The sequence below is a fragment of the Oryctolagus cuniculus genome, chromosome 13 (assembly GCF_051225735.1).
Source record: "Oryctolagus cuniculus isolate XC-2025 breed Fujian yellow rabbit chromosome 13, ASM5122573v1, whole genome shotgun sequence".
NCBI classification, from domain to species: domain Eukaryota; kingdom Metazoa; phylum Chordata; class Mammalia; order Lagomorpha; family Leporidae; genus Oryctolagus; species Oryctolagus cuniculus.
This window is the reverse complement of record NC_142879.1, coordinates 54,753,526-54,768,426: the sequence shown is the minus strand read 5'-3', so window position 1 is coordinate 54,768,426 and position 14,901 is coordinate 54,753,526. Positions and strand designations below refer to the sequence as shown.

Here is a 14,901-nt window from a genome sequence, read left to right as displayed (position 1 = left end):
CCGGCCAGGGGAAGAGGGGCCGAAGCAGAGGAGGGAGGCTTTCCGCCGCCTCGGCCCCCAGAGCACCAGAGCATGCTGCGAGCACCAGAGCATGCTGCGAGCACCAGAGCATGCTGCGGGCCCCAGCCTGCGCGCGCGGGGGCAGCAGCACAGCAGGCTTCTGCCGCAGGAGTCTTCAGTGCCCTTACCAGGGCGCAGCGCGGCGGGATCGGCCCGTATTCAAGTAGGATTTCTCTCCATACTTTGTGATAACCTATTTTACAGTCTGAAAGAGAACCCCCAAGCCCCGGCCCGAGGCGGGCGCCCACCTCGCATTTGTTCAGGGTCTTCAGCTGACCGATCTTGGCGATGATGAGCTGCCGTGTGGTCTGCGCTTCTTTGCTGTCTGGGCTTGCGGCCGTCAGGGGGTTCCTCAGGCAGGACAAGGCCTGCAGCCTCTGTAACTTCTCGAGCTCATTGATAAACGACCACTAAACCCACGAAGGGAAAGAAGAAAAGCATCATGTTCCAGGCCACTCTGTCAGTGATCTGAACTGGCGACAGAGAAACAAAGCCCCAGGCTCTAATCTGAGGCTGGGAATTCCATCACATACGAGCACCACACTAGCAAGACCACTTGCTCTTGCTCCATTACTGTGCCATTTAAAGAGTGTGCTTTGGGGCCCGCGCTGTGGCGTAGGGGTTAAAGCCACCGCCTGCAGTGTCAGCATCCCCTAAGAGTGCCGGTTCCAGTCCCAACTGCTGCTCTACTTCTGATCCAGCTCTCTGCTGTGGCCTGGGAAAGCAGTGGAAGATGGCCCAAGTCCTTGGGTCCCTGCACCCGTGTGGGAGACCTGGAGGAAGCTCCTGGCTACTGATCGGCACAGCTCCAGCCACAACGGCAGTCTGGGGAGTGAGCCATTGGACAGAAGGCCTCTCCAACTCTGCCTTTCAAATAAATAAACCTTTAAAAAATAAATACAATTTGCTTAAATGGGAATAAAACTAACTTCTTGATATTTCGACTTCCTAAGAGGAGTTTCACTGTTTTTAACAGAAGGAACCTACCAACCCCACCAGGAGAGTGCACATCAGCGGTGAGGTGCTGTGCACACTGGAGACGCTCTTACTTGGGATATCCGGTTGTCGTTTACTACAAGGTACTGCAACGACGGGAACATAGATGTTTTGCACCCTAGAAAAAAAGGAGAAGGAGGTTACACAGAGGTGAAAGAAAGAGTTCAAGGATGGGTGAAGGAAATTTTATTAATCTTACATACCAATTTCAGCATCCGGAAAATGGATGGAAGAAATCCCAGTGTTAGAAAGGATCAGTTGTTCTAATCTGAAATTTAAAATGTTAAATCTTACTACACAGAACAGTATGAAACGCCATAGGCTTATCAACCAGACTAGCTTTCTAAGTTTTCCCGCACACCCTGAGATTCCATCCTTTGGGAATGCTTCGAACCCACAAAGTCCATGGCAGGAAATGCATAGAGACTCCATGCTGCATCCTAATGATGCCACCATCCTCTAACAGCTCCGGGAGCCTGTGGCTGAGCCAGGTGCCAAGTAGTCTCAGAGGACAGAGTCATGCACGGTCTTACTTCCCCAAGTGTAATGAACAGAGACTGGCATTCTCACCAGGGTCAGCTCAGTCATTCAGCTATCGAGTACAGACATAGTCTACATTGTACATGGGTTGCAAGTCAAGTCTCAATGAATTCAAAGAAAAATTCTCCAAAGAGAATTACTCAATTTAGGAATTCCATCATCATGTTTCTGATAAGAAAGTATATATAGCACACAAAAGTTCATTCACTAACAATGTATTAAGCATGAGCAAAATGGGCATCTTAGGTACAGATTACCTGGGCAGATATGCTATCAGAAACAGCTGATTCTCATCAATTGATTGATTAGAGGAAAGGTCTAATAACTTGACCATCTGTAGAACATCTGTAGGCCTGTTTGGAAAATAAATTTTTTCAACTTGAATCACCTCTTAATTATCTCAAAAAATAAATAAATAAAAAGCCCTAGGACAGCGGCATTTGGCGTGTGTATGACTATAAGGGTAACCTGGGGGATCCTTGTGGTGCGAGGTTCCCGACTACCTGTCACTGTCTGTGACTCTAGACCAGTTTTGCCACCTGTTCCCAACTGGGGAAACGGCAGTAGACTCAGGTAATCTCTATTACTACTACTTTTTGTTGTTGTTGTTAGTTCCAAGAGTTTTCTTTTTTTTTTTTTTTTTTTTAAGAAAAAAGTGATCTGTACCCCCATATTCATCTCAGCACAATTTACAATAGCTAAGATACAGAATCAACCCAGGTGACCATCAAAAGAGGACTGCATAAAGGAATTATGGTGTGTATATATACACTGTGGAATACTACACTGCGGTAAAAAATGAAATCCTTTCATTTGCAAGAAAATGGATGCAAATGGAAACCATTATACTTAGTGAAATAAGCCCGTCACAAAAAGACAAATACCATATGGTCTCTCTAATCTGTGGTAACTAATAGAGCAGCTAAAATGCAATCTATAGGAGCAAAACTGACACATAAAGATGCGTTGATTTTGATCAGCCTTTGCCTTGACTGTCAAGGAACAATTTTTTTTTTCTTCATACTAATCAGAACTCTTAGTGTAGGGTTAATTTTATGAGTATAAAAGTTATCTGAAAACTTGACCTCTCTAAAAAGTAAGAATGGGAAAGAAAGAGGGAGGAGAAATAAGGACAGGAGTATGGGTGGAAGGAGGTAGGGGGGGAAGAATCCTGATGTTCCCAAATCTGTATATATTAAATGCATGAAGTTGCATTCCTTAAATAAAATAATAGAGTTATTTCCAAGAGCTTTTTTTTTTTTTTTTTTTTTTTTTTTTTTTTTTTTTTTTTGACAGGCAGAGTGGACAGTGAGAGAGACAGAGAGAGAAAGGTCTTCCTTTGCCGCTGGTTCACCCTCCAATGGCCGCCGCTGCAGCCGGCGCACCGCGCTGATCCTGGCAGGAGCCAGGAGCCAGGTGCTTTTCCTGGTCTCCCATGGGGTGCAGGGCCCAAGCACCTGGGCCATCCTCCACTGCACTCCCTGGCCATAGCAGAGAGCTGGCCTGGAAGAGGGGCAACCGGGACAGAATCCGGCGCCCCAACCGGGACTAGAACCCGGTTTGCCGGCGCCGCAAGGTGGAGGATTAGCCTATTGAGCCACGGCGCCGGCTTCCAAGAGCTTTTTTTAAAAAATTTATTTATTTGAAAGGCAGAGATACAGAAAGAAAAGGAGAGAGAGAGAAAGAGATATCTTCCATCTGCTGGTTCACTCCCCCAAATGGCTGCAGCGATCAAGGCTGGACCAGGCAGAAGACAGAAACTTCTTCCAGGGTCTCCCACACGGATGCAGAGGCCCAAACACTTGAGCCATGTTCCTCTGCTCTCCCAGGCCATTAGTAGGGAGCTGGATTGGAAGTGGAGCAGCTGGACTGGCACACATATGGGATATTGGCATTGCAGGAGGAGGCTTACTCTCCTATGCCATAGCACTGGCCCCTCTATTCTAACTGTATGTGATTCTGTCTCAAACTGTTTTTGAAAATACCTGTGGGGCTGGTATTGTGGTGTAGCAGATAAAGCCACTGCCTGAAATGCCAGCATCCCATGTGGGTACCAGCTCAAGTTCCGTTTCCAATCCAGCTCCCTGCTAATGCGCCTGGGACAGCAGTGAAAGATGGCCCAAGTTCTTAGGCCCCTGCACCCACGTGAGAGACCCAGAAAAAGCCCATGGCACCAGCCCTGGCTGTTGCAGCCATTTGGGGAGTGAATCAGTGGATGAAAGCTTTTTCTGTGATTCTGACTTTCAAATAAATACATAAATCTCTTTAAAAAAAAAAATACCTGCATTTGCCCATATAATGAATGAAATCATCATGTACAACAAAAGCTTATTAAATTAAATCCTTTAATAATTTGTTGTAAATTTTCCCATGCTTAAGTTCATTTTACATAGTAATTTAGTGATACTAATAAAAAGATTAGGCAACAACACATCTACTTCAGAGAACAGGCTTTTCCATGCACTTTAGTACACTAGCCTTAAACAGATAATTAAAAATATTATTTAATCCCTACAACATATCCTGTAGAACTTCCACTTAGAAACAGCAAATTAAATATATTTATGCAAAACTTAGAAAATTCATGATTTCATGTATATTTTATTCAGGGCCTTAATGATTCCCCTTGATTCAAACCAATCAGTGACGTTTCAGTTGACATTTGAAGTTGGGAAGGCAGTGAGTAAGTATTTTTCTAACTGTTATTTGCAAACCCTTCAAAAAAGTAATCATATAATTGAGACCATTTACTTATCCAGAATGACTCAATGGTGACCTACACTTAAATCAAGTCTTGTTACCTTTCTGAAATGCAAATATTGTCAGACTCCAGGTAGAGCTCCTCCAGCACGGGCCACGCAGAGGCACACTGGAGCACCTGGAAGGGAACGCAAGTCAGGGGGACGGCCTCCATGGCCGACTCCTGCCCCGTGCCCACTCCCAGCACCCGCACGGAAATTCAGTTGCTGTTCCCACAACAGCACCTCAAGCACGTTAAAGGCCTGCATGTAACACCGCAGCACAGAGCCACCGCGGGAGGTGGCACTGCCCGTCGGGGTAAGGCAGTTACAAAGTGAACTGGACATGCTCACTGTTCGCTTAGCCAAAGGAAGGAAACTGAGGGTAAGCACCTGTTCTCAATTCTAGATGTCAGCCTGGGTTTGCAAAGAACATACTAGGCCGAGAAGATTTCTCAACAACTGCAAATGTTCTTACTTCAGCGTCCCTGCCCTCTCTACCACCGGGTGCCCTTCCTGGAGAGGGAGGAAGCGCCTGACAAGGAAGGAGCCGAGGCAGGGAGCACCATGGCTGCAGGCACATTAAGGACACAAGTTAAAGGGCGGAGCTGGGGCGTAGCAGGTAAAGTTGCCGCCTGCAGTGCTGGCATCCCATATGGGTGCCGGTTTGAGACCTAGCTGCTCCACTTCCAATCCAGCTCTCTGCTATGGCCTGGGAAAGCAGAAAATGGCCCAGGTCCTTGGGCCCCTGCACCCACGTGGGAGACCCAGAAGCAGCTCCTGGCTCCTTGCTTCAGATGGGCACAGCTCTGGCTGTTGCAGCCAATTGGGGAGTGAACCATCGGGTGGAAAAACCTCTCTCTCTCTCTCTCTCTGCCTCTCCTCTCTCTCTGTGTAACTCTTTCAAATAAATAAATCTTAAAGGGGGGGGGGGCTGCCTCTGTGGCATTCCATGCATGAGCTGGGGATGGACTTCTGTGCACTAAGTTTGGAAGTGGATAAGTGGATAAGCCTGGATAAGTGAAGTCAGTAAACCCCTGAAGAAATAGTGCCAGATAGGTGCCCAATGCTCCCGGGCCAAGGACCCACACATCCACTTTGAACCTTGCCGAATACAACAGTGGATTCTAGGAGCTAAACTGCAGATGAGAAAAGAACGTGAGAATCTTTCTTTCTGCCACTTGGCTCCTGCTCTAGAAAATCCTGCAAGTAGGCTAAGCTTCTGCCTGAGGCACCGGCATCCCATGTGGGCACTGGTTCAAGTCCTCTTCTGATCCAGCTCTCTGCTACGGCCTGGGAAAGCAGTGGAGGATGGCCCAAGTGCTTGAGCTCCGGCACCCACCTGGGAGACCCGCAAGAAGCTCCTGGCTCCAGCCGGGCCCAGTCCCAGCCATTGCATTAGGGGAGTGAACCAGAGGATGGAAGACCTTGCTCTCTATCTCTCCCTCTCTAACTGCCTCTCAAAAAATTTTTTAAAAAATATTGCAGGAAAACTCAGGGAGCTAAAAGCTCAATAAGCCATGGGACACTAGGGCTTTTAAAAGCTTGGCATGCATTATACTGCATACCACTGTGAACATTAAGTCACCAGAACAAATCAAATTGAGACAAGACAGAGAATGAATGAGAATACGGATTCTTAAATGTAAAATTCTACTTAACGACAATGACTTTTAGCTCCTTTCTGTAAGGCAGCTTAATGAATCCTATTATTTGGATAACAGGATGATTAATATGAAGACACAGTGTCCTTCCATCTCTATTATACCAAACAATTTAAATTGTGTAATAAAGCAAAGAAACATGATTACCTCAGCCCATGTTATCCCTGTTCGATTAAGGACTAACACCTTCAGCGAAGAGAATGTCCCCGTTAGAGGTGGTGAAACCGAAGGGAATTTGAGTTTATTTTCACTGTGTAGAAAAAGAAGGTAACAATGCACTTCTTGGTATACAGTAGGCTCAATGGAAACAGTCATGGCAAGCAACAAGTTGGGATTTAATCTGAGGGACTTGGTTTGTGGGAACCTTATAATAAAATTCTAGTAAAAACAAAATGAATCCAGGCCACCTGATTTTTAATATTTACAACATACAACTTTGGGGTGTCTGACAGGCAATGGTGTTGAAAACAAGGTTAGGACAGCATCGGGAGGCTGCAGATTTCCTGAAACACAGGCATTTGTCAGGCTGCCTCCCAGCTTCACAAGATGCAGCCCTGGCCACTGCAAAATGAAGTCCTGCTCTCGGGCCTTGCTGATGGGCTAGGTGGCGGCCTACAGGTTGCCTCTCTTAACAGTCTGTCCTTTTGCTATTAGGATGGATGAAATAAATGACTGCCCATTAAGTTCTCTCGAGAGCCTCATCTCAGAAGGCACTCAATCCCTCCAAAAGAGGACAGCATGAAAAAGCACTACCCATATTTTCAGAACAGGAGACGTACGCTGCGTCACATTTCTACACTCATTTCCACTACTTTGAGGCACAACTAATTTAGGCCTGGCTACCTGCCGTACTGTACCTGCCTCCACCAGGCACTGCTCACATGCATACATAAAGATGGTTCAAATCTGAAAGGGGATGCCTGGATAAGCCCTTCGAAAAATTAAAGTTAATTAGAATTAATCATCAACTCAGGAAGGCCTGGAAAATCGTGACAGCAGTAACACAGGGAGATTAGTGAAAAATCTATCAAGAGGGAATTAACATTATCCCAATGAAATTACTCATTCCTATTGCAATCAAAGGCTAGCAACTTCCAAATAGGTAAGTTCTTTGAAAAATATCCCTCTCCTCCTCCACTAAATGTTCCACTTTTTTATGGTCAGGTTTACGTAAGAAGTATAAAGATCTAGCTCAGTACATCAGCCTACCTCTTCTCCCACCCAACTGAAATAGCAAAACATGGCTTCCTAAGGAATCACTTCATATTAGGAAGTTCATGTTCGGTACATTCCGGGAACCAAAACCCGCCTGCATCAGGACACTGACCAGGCGGCAGCTTTAATTCCATTCTCTTCCCTATCTTGTCCTCACAGAAGCCCTGTGAGGCGGCCAGGAAAAGTTAGGTAGGAATTTGTTTCTGACAATCCCAAATTCATACCTGAGATTGAGAACTTCCAGGTGCTGGAGTTGGTCAGCAATGCATATCACTTCTTCCCACGACGACAGCAAGTTTTTTGACAAATCTATTTTCCTAATATCTAAAAGCACGTGTTAAGAAGCAGCAATTCAACAGATTCATAAAAGACAAGGAAAAGCAAGAGCAGTTCCTTAAGTCTAGAGCACGGAATCTTTCAGTTTTTACTTTGCAGCCTTTACCTTAATTCTGCTGGAGTTGTTTCGTGAATATATGGTACTTTCTTATCTTTTATGCAACTGTTCATTCAGAAACTAAAAGGTTCACTGTCATAGGCTCAAAATGTGAGACAAATATCTACAATCAAATGAGTAAGAACCAAAGTCAAAGAGAAACCACTGGCATTAGCCAACAAAAAAGGAAAGGTGCAAAGCCAGCGATGGCGACTTTGAGTTAGTAAGCACCTGCAGTGTACCCCCCAGGCCTTCCCTCTGCACAGCTTAGCACCTGCTGGCTTCACACCCAGCACATGCCCTGCGCCCACCGTGTGCTGTTACTATGCCCCCTAGGAGTCCCTAGTAAATATCACTCCAGGGCGGACATCAGGGGTTAGCTTAGATACATGTTCAAAAGTGCTAGGAATGATGTGGGAACTTCGAGGGTCTCCAGCGGCAAGGCAGCAGTGAGCACGAGGGGCGTCACTTGGCAAGGTGCCCTCACACAGACCGGAAAGAAGCCTGGAGCAGGCCTGGGCCAGCTGGGGGAGGGTTACACACTCGCACTTGTGTAGATTCTGCTCCAAGCACAGCAGTCACTGAAGGCCGAGGAGAGCAGTGAGCAAAGCCAAGTCTCTGTGGGGGAGACGTGGACACACAAGGCCCCCAGCATGCATCAGACACAGCCTGTGCTCTGGGCGCTAGGGTAGGGTACGCAGGAGAGGGGGCGAGCAGGCAGTTTATAGGAAAGACCACTCCCTCCAACACGGTGACATGCAAGCAGGGGACTGACAGGAACGTGGGAAGGCACACGGAGGAGCGAAGGCCTGTGTTTGGAACGCGTTCCGCCTGGGACAAGGGCCACCAGCTCCGAGGGACCTGGGGCAGCCGGGCCGGGGAGCTGCAGAGGAGGTCACAGAGGCCGCTGTGACAAAGGGCCTCGAGGGCCACTTCAAAGGCTACGCCAGTCTCTGGCTACCATGGGAGCTCTGGGATGTGGGTCAAGTGCAGGGAGCTGACTGGGTGGCAGGGCAGCAGAGGGCAGGGGTGCAGCAGCCAGGCTCAGCACAGGGACCCTGCCCTCAAAGTGGCGCTGACGGCGTTTGCCCATGCACTTGCATGTGGGACGGGAGAAAACAAAGGTCCAGGACAACGGCATGATCTGGGGCCGTACAGTCAGGGCTGTCATTTCCTGAGAGCCTCGGGATGAGCAGCTTTGAGGGGACAGCATTTGGGATGGGCTACACTCTAGACGCCCTGAGGTACCAGCAGGGGCTGCAGAGGAGAGTATGAAAGGGAAGGTCATGCAGGAGGAGCCAGGACCCCCAGCACTCTGCCTCCAGGCAAGGGGCCTGTGGAGGAGCAGCCAGAGGGCCAGACCTGAGATCCAGCAGCAGGGACAGCGTGGCCGCCGTGGCCGCCATGGCCGCCACCACACCTGCTGCTGCTGCTGTTCCCTACAACCCAGGTGTGGTGCTCACCGCTGTGGTCTCCTTGCTCACAGAAGAGGCTGAGGTGGGGGCAGGCGGAGAACTGGGTGAGTGTGGACTGAGCAAGTGTGGATTGAAACCGCCACCTAGCATCCATAATGCAACACGGTGTCACCGAACGTGGCTAAAACCCGGAGAAAGGGTCCTGCTTGTGTTTGGTTTGACACTAACAGCAGCGTCCTACCTGAGGACTGGCTGGAAAGGAAAGTGTTAGGCAGGAACCAGATAGGAAAGCTTCACCCGTGGATCAGGAACAGGGAGGGGAAGGCAGTGCGATGCAAGGAATGGGAGGGTGCTGAGCCAGGCTGGCGGCTAGGCCTGGGCCCGGAGCCAGCCCGCAGCTGCCTGGGTTGGTAGGGCCCAAGAGCTAAGAACAGTTTTGGTATTTTTGAATGGCTGAATTTGAAGTGGCAATGCAAGTGCCTACACGGTTATGCCTATCGCCCACAGGCCTAGAGTATTCACTGTCCTGCCCTTTAAGAGAAAGCTCACCAACCCTGGGCCTAGGAAAGACCTAGGGCACAGGTGGAACACAGAAACTACTACCACTCTCTTTTCTCTCTGTCTGCCTGTCACTTGATTTTTCTCTCGGTCTCTCTCTTGGTCTCTCTCTTACTCCTGTTTTTCCTTCTTCTTCACCCCTTCCCTCTGCCTTTTGGGTTCCCCCCAATAAATCCTTTCCCTAAAAAAAAAATTACCAAGAAATTCAGGACAGAAGTATCATCCCCACCCCCGAGATGCCACATGGCCTGGTGCTGTCAAAGCAAGGCAGCGAGGGAACCGGGTCCAGCAGGAGGGGGAAAGCCACAGGCGCGGGCTGTGTGCAAAGCGGGACCCGGCACACGTCGCCCAGGTCCCTCGGGCTCCTTGTCCGGCACCGTGGCCTCACAGCTGCCCACTGGCTTCTGGGGCTGAGGAGGCCTATCCAGATGTGAGCTGTTGCTGCTGCTGCTGCTCCAGGCTCCCCACGGCCCTACCTCCTAATGTCGGCCCTGCAGGCGGGGGCGCTTTGGGTCATCAGGCTAGTCCAAAGGGTTTAAGCACAATCATTCTTCCCTCATTGATACTTCTCATTATGTAGGCTACGGCTAGAAATACTGCTACTGGCAAGGCCAGCACGCGACCACCAACATGCTAACATCAGTGCTGGACAAACAGTCTCAGTTAATAGAGCCCCACCCGCCACCGTCAGCCATACACGCCTCCAGGAGCTCCCCTTGCTACTGTGGACAAACTCTCCCCAGCACAGAGCCAATCTCCCCACCACCACCATCCCAGGGAGCTCTCCGACTGGACACGCTGAGGCCTGCCACACTCCCACTCCCCAGTCCCTGCCTCCAGCCTGGCCCTCAGAGATGAGCCCCAGGGAACCTGGCTCCACTAACCACACCCAGCAACACTGCAGCCTCTGGCAGGAATCCAACCAGGGTCAGCAGGAGAGGCATCGCCGGATCTGCCATCACCCACAATGGCCTCATGAGCTCTGGAAACCTCCTTCCTTCAAGTCTGGGGGCGACTGTTCCCCACGAAAGAGCAGAGAAAACAGCACTGTGCGGATGGTCAGGGCCACTCCTGACCACTCTCATCAGCCACTCAACCCACGTTCTCAAACCCGTCCACTGACCCATCTTTCCTCGTGTGCTGACAAGAACCAAGGCACCACCCAATTCCTGGGCTTCTGAAACCATTTTGGAGTAGGACCAGAGCATGGAACGTTCCCGACACTTGCCTGGCACTGTGCTCCTCACCACATGCTCTTCCATGTCCACTTCCATTCCCCTCACCCTCCACAGCCGCCTCACCTACACAGCAAAGAGCCACTTCAGTGCTGCACACTGGGGTTAATGAAAGTGCAGCGGCGGGCCCCTGGGCCTCGGAGCACACTGATGGGAACAGCTCTGCTCCAGTTTCTCTCAGGGCATTGTGCTCATCCGGCATCCCTTCACTCAGATAAAACTGACCATAAATTGTCAGGCAAAGGCCTGCTATAGTTTTAGTTTGGGGCACAAAAGCAATGTGTGGCAAAAACAAACAAACAAACAAACAAAGAACACCACTAATCAGAGAGCTGTTTAGGAAGAGAGTCAAGGTCAATCGACAGGGCAGCCAGCACAGGAACAAGGATCAAGTCCAGAACCAACCTGTCAGCGAAAAGGATACTAGGACATGCTTTGGCGATTCCTCCTTTGTCACCAGCACCACTTACTGCACAGCTTCTCAGAGAAATGTCTTGCAACTTGCTCAGCTCACTGTGAGAAAAAGAAGAGTTCACACGTACATATAAGCAGGCTAGGCACTGGTCCTTTTAAAACTTAGAGAGCATTTCAGACACATAAAGTACCAAAAACATACAAATTCCAGTACCCACCACCCAAATCAAGAGATAAATTGTTGTCAGAGGGAGGAGGAGAGGAAGGGGAACAAAGAGAAGACAATCGAGCTTCACAATGTGGCTGAAGTCCTGGGCTCCCCCACTCCTCAGGGGAAATCTTACACTGATTTACTCGTAAGCTTTTTTATTACTTCTGCTATATAATTCCAAGTCACTACACCATCACAGCAATTTTGTACGTTATAAAACTTGATGTAAGGGAGCCGGTGCTGTGGCGTAACGGGCTAAGCCTTCACCTGCAGCACCAGCATCCCACATGGGTGCCGGATGGTGTCCTGGATGCTCCTCCTCCAATCCAGCTCTCTGCTGATGGCCTGGGAAAGCAGTGGAAGATGGCCCAAGTGCTTGGGCTCCTGCACCCACGTGGGAGACCCGGAGGAAGCTCCTGGCTTCAGCCTGCCCTAGTCCTGACCATTGCAGCTATTTGGGGCATGAACCAGCAGATGGAAGACCTTCCTCTCTGTCTCTCCATCTGTTTGTAACTCTACCTCTCAAACATTAACAGAAAAAAAAAAAATTGACATAAATGGTACCCTGTAGAGTCTCCTGCTTCCTACCTCTTTCTCCCTCACCAGTTCAGCAGCGAGTTTAGCATCACAGACACATTCGTTCTCATGCTTGGAGATTTTACTACATGAGAGACAAAAATTTACTTCTCTTCTGCTGAAGTCTAGATTATCTCCGGCAGGACTGAAGGAAACACCCCCGGGTACTTCTTGTACTCGCAGGGGTGGGCCCTGCACAGCGTGCATAGCTTCAGCTTCACCACCACTCCCAGCAGCCAGTCAACCTGTGTTTTCTAGTCACTAGAAGATTCTGAACATTCTAATATCGAGGAACACAGAAACCAGAGCCAGACTGCTGGGATTGACTTTGACTTTAGGGCAAGTTACCAAATATCTCTGAGCCTCAAATCTGGAGAGTGCCATGGTGCACACTCAAGTTCACAGCAGCATCACTCACAACAGCCACAAAGGTGGAGACAACCCAAGCGAAATGTACCTCGTGCATACAATGGGCCACCGGCCTTCAGCAGGGAGGTTTTGCATCCCACTACAACAGGGATGACCCTTGTGAAACCGTGGAAGTGAGATAAGCCAGTCACAACGGATAACTAAGATTCCACTTACATGCGGTTTGTAGGATAGGCAAATTCAGTCACAAGGAAAGTAGCAAAGGGGCGAGTGCTATGGTGCAGTGGGATAAAGCCTTGGCCTGCAGCACGGGCATCCCATATGGGCACCAGTTCAAGTCCCTGCCACTCCACTTCTAATCCAGCTCTCTGCTATGGCCTGGGAAAGCACTGGAGGACGGCCCAAGTGCTTGGGCCCCTCCACCTCTGGGGGGCACTCGGAAGAAGCTCCTGGCTTTGGATTGGCTCAGCTCCAGCCGTTGCAGTCATCTGGGGAGTGAACCAGTGGATGGAAGGCCTCTGTTTGTCTCTACTTCCCTCTGTAACTCTTTCAAATAAATAAGATACATCTTTAAAAAAAAGAAAAAAGTAGCACAGTGGTTGCCAACAGTTGCGGGAGGGGATGGGGAACTGAGTGCTTAACAGGACAGCGTGTCAGTTTGGGACACTCTGAAAGTTCTGAGACTTGGTTGTAAAACAATGTGCACTGAGTTAATCCTACTGAACCGTAACACTTTAGAATCACTTACTGAAGATGGAAAATTTTATGTGCCCTATGTTTTGCTACAGTTTATTTAAGCACTACAATAACATAGTAAGCTAACATTTGTGAAGCTCTCAGAATACTCCTGTTATCCAATGATTCATTTTAGAAGTATTTAAAAAAGTAAACATGATGGGGCCAGCACTGTGGCGCAGCGGGTTAAAGCCCTGGCCTGAGGCGCCGGAATCCCATATGGATGTTGGTTCTAGTGCCAGCTACTCCTCTTCTGATCCAGATCTCTGCTGTGGCCTGGGAAAGCAGTGGAAGATGGCCCAAGTCCTTGGGCCCCTGCATCTACGTGGGAGACCCGGAAGAAGCTCCTGGCTTCGGGTTGGCACAGCTCCGGCCATTGCGGCCAATTGGAGAGTGAACCAGCAGATGGAAGACCTCTCTCTCTGTCTCTAGCTCTCTCTGTAACTCTGTCTTTCAAATAAATAAAGTAAATCTTAAAAAAAAAAAAAGTAAACATGAAACTGACAACAATTGGGGAAATACAAGATCAAAATGCAAGGCATGAGGGCCGGCACTGTGGCCTATCAGGTAAAGCTGATGCCTGCAGTGCCGGTACCCTGTATGGGTGCCAGTTTGAGTTCCTGCTGTTCTATTTCCAATCCAGCTCTCCGTTGTGTCCTGGGAAAGCAGTAGAAGATGGTCCATATCCTTGGGCCTCTGCATCCACGTGGGAGACCTCTGCCTCTGCCTCTCTGTAACTCTTTCAAATAAATAAATCTTTTTTAAAAATGCAAAGCATGAGTGATTACAACCCTCAGGAACTAGGAAGACAGCAGCAGGAGTCAAACGTGGCGTAGCGGCTTAAGCTGCTGCTTGAAAGGCAAGCTTCCTATATCGGAGTCCTAGCTGCTCCACTTCTGATCCAGCTCCTTGTTAATGCGCCTGGAAAGGCAGAAGATGACCGAGTGCTTGGGGACCCTGCCACACACGTGGGAAACTCAGAGGGAAATTCCAGGCTCCTGGCTTTGGCCTGGCCCAGCCCTGACCATTGAGAACATCTGGGGAGTGAACTAGCAGATGGAAGATCTATGTTTCTCCCTGTTACTCTGCCTTTCAAATAAACCAAATCTAAAAAGGTGCAGCAGAGCTCCAGGGCAGAGGCGCCCCACCTTCCTCAGTTCACAGGACCTTTGGTGTTTCTGTAACTTTTGCATGGTGTTCCCACGCCAAAATAAATACCCAATGTTCCAATTTAGGGTGTAATCAGGACCAAACAACATAACAACTGCTAGGCCCTAACAACTTCATGTCTGCTGAGCACTTCCCAACCCTTCAGTAAGGTTAAACACCACCACCCCCATTTCTTGTTCTATGCCGCTTTTCATCATGGCCCTTGTCCAAAATCCAGCTTTGCTGGAATATGACATCATCAAAAGGGACTGCAGCAATCTCAAACTATAGACGACCTCAAACTAGTAGTTCACACTGTGTCTGACAGATGGCGCTGTTTCCCTCTAAAATTTGAAATACCCCTCCTTGGCCAAGACACTTGGTACAAAGCATGGGAACCAGGTCTCATTATAGGCATCACCCCATTGCCAAAGCCATCTCCAAGAGAAACTATACACAATGGGTTTTATTTGTTTTCATCCTTTTATTGTAAAAGACTTTCTCAGAAGTACAAACTCAAAGCTGGTCAGCTGGATAGTAACAAAGAAATGATATTTGGGGAATGAACCAGTGGATGAGAGATCTCCCTCTCT

General features: G+C 48.8%; 1 protein-coding gene across 13 annotated transcripts in view; it reads right to left on the bottom strand.

Annotated features, from left to right (window-relative positions):
• TBCE (tubulin folding cofactor E) overlaps positions 1-14,901 on the bottom strand; it is an 87,715-nt gene that overhangs the window by 8,969 nt on the left and 63,845 nt on the right. For 11 of the 13 annotated variants that reach the window (XM_089311606.1, XM_089311607.1, XM_089311609.1 and 8 more), the window contains 8 exons: positions 11,279-11,367; positions 7,438-7,537; positions 6,146-6,248; positions 4,398-4,474; positions 1,854-1,949; positions 1,260-1,324; positions 1,110-1,174; positions 309-470 (listed from right to left, as the gene is read on the bottom strand). In XM_089311606.1, the coding sequence (XP_089167732.1) occupies positions 309-470; positions 1,110-1,174; positions 1,260-1,324; positions 1,854-1,949; positions 4,398-4,474; positions 6,146-6,248; positions 7,438-7,537; positions 11,279-11,367 (757 nt within the window). Of the gene's footprint in view, positions 1-308; positions 471-1,109; positions 1,175-1,259; positions 1,325-1,853; positions 1,950-4,397; positions 4,475-6,145; positions 6,249-7,437; positions 7,538-7,655; positions 7,771-11,259; positions 11,368-14,901 lie in introns of those variants that run through there. The other 2 variants (XM_089311616.1, XM_089311614.1) reach the window with 2 other exon arrangements.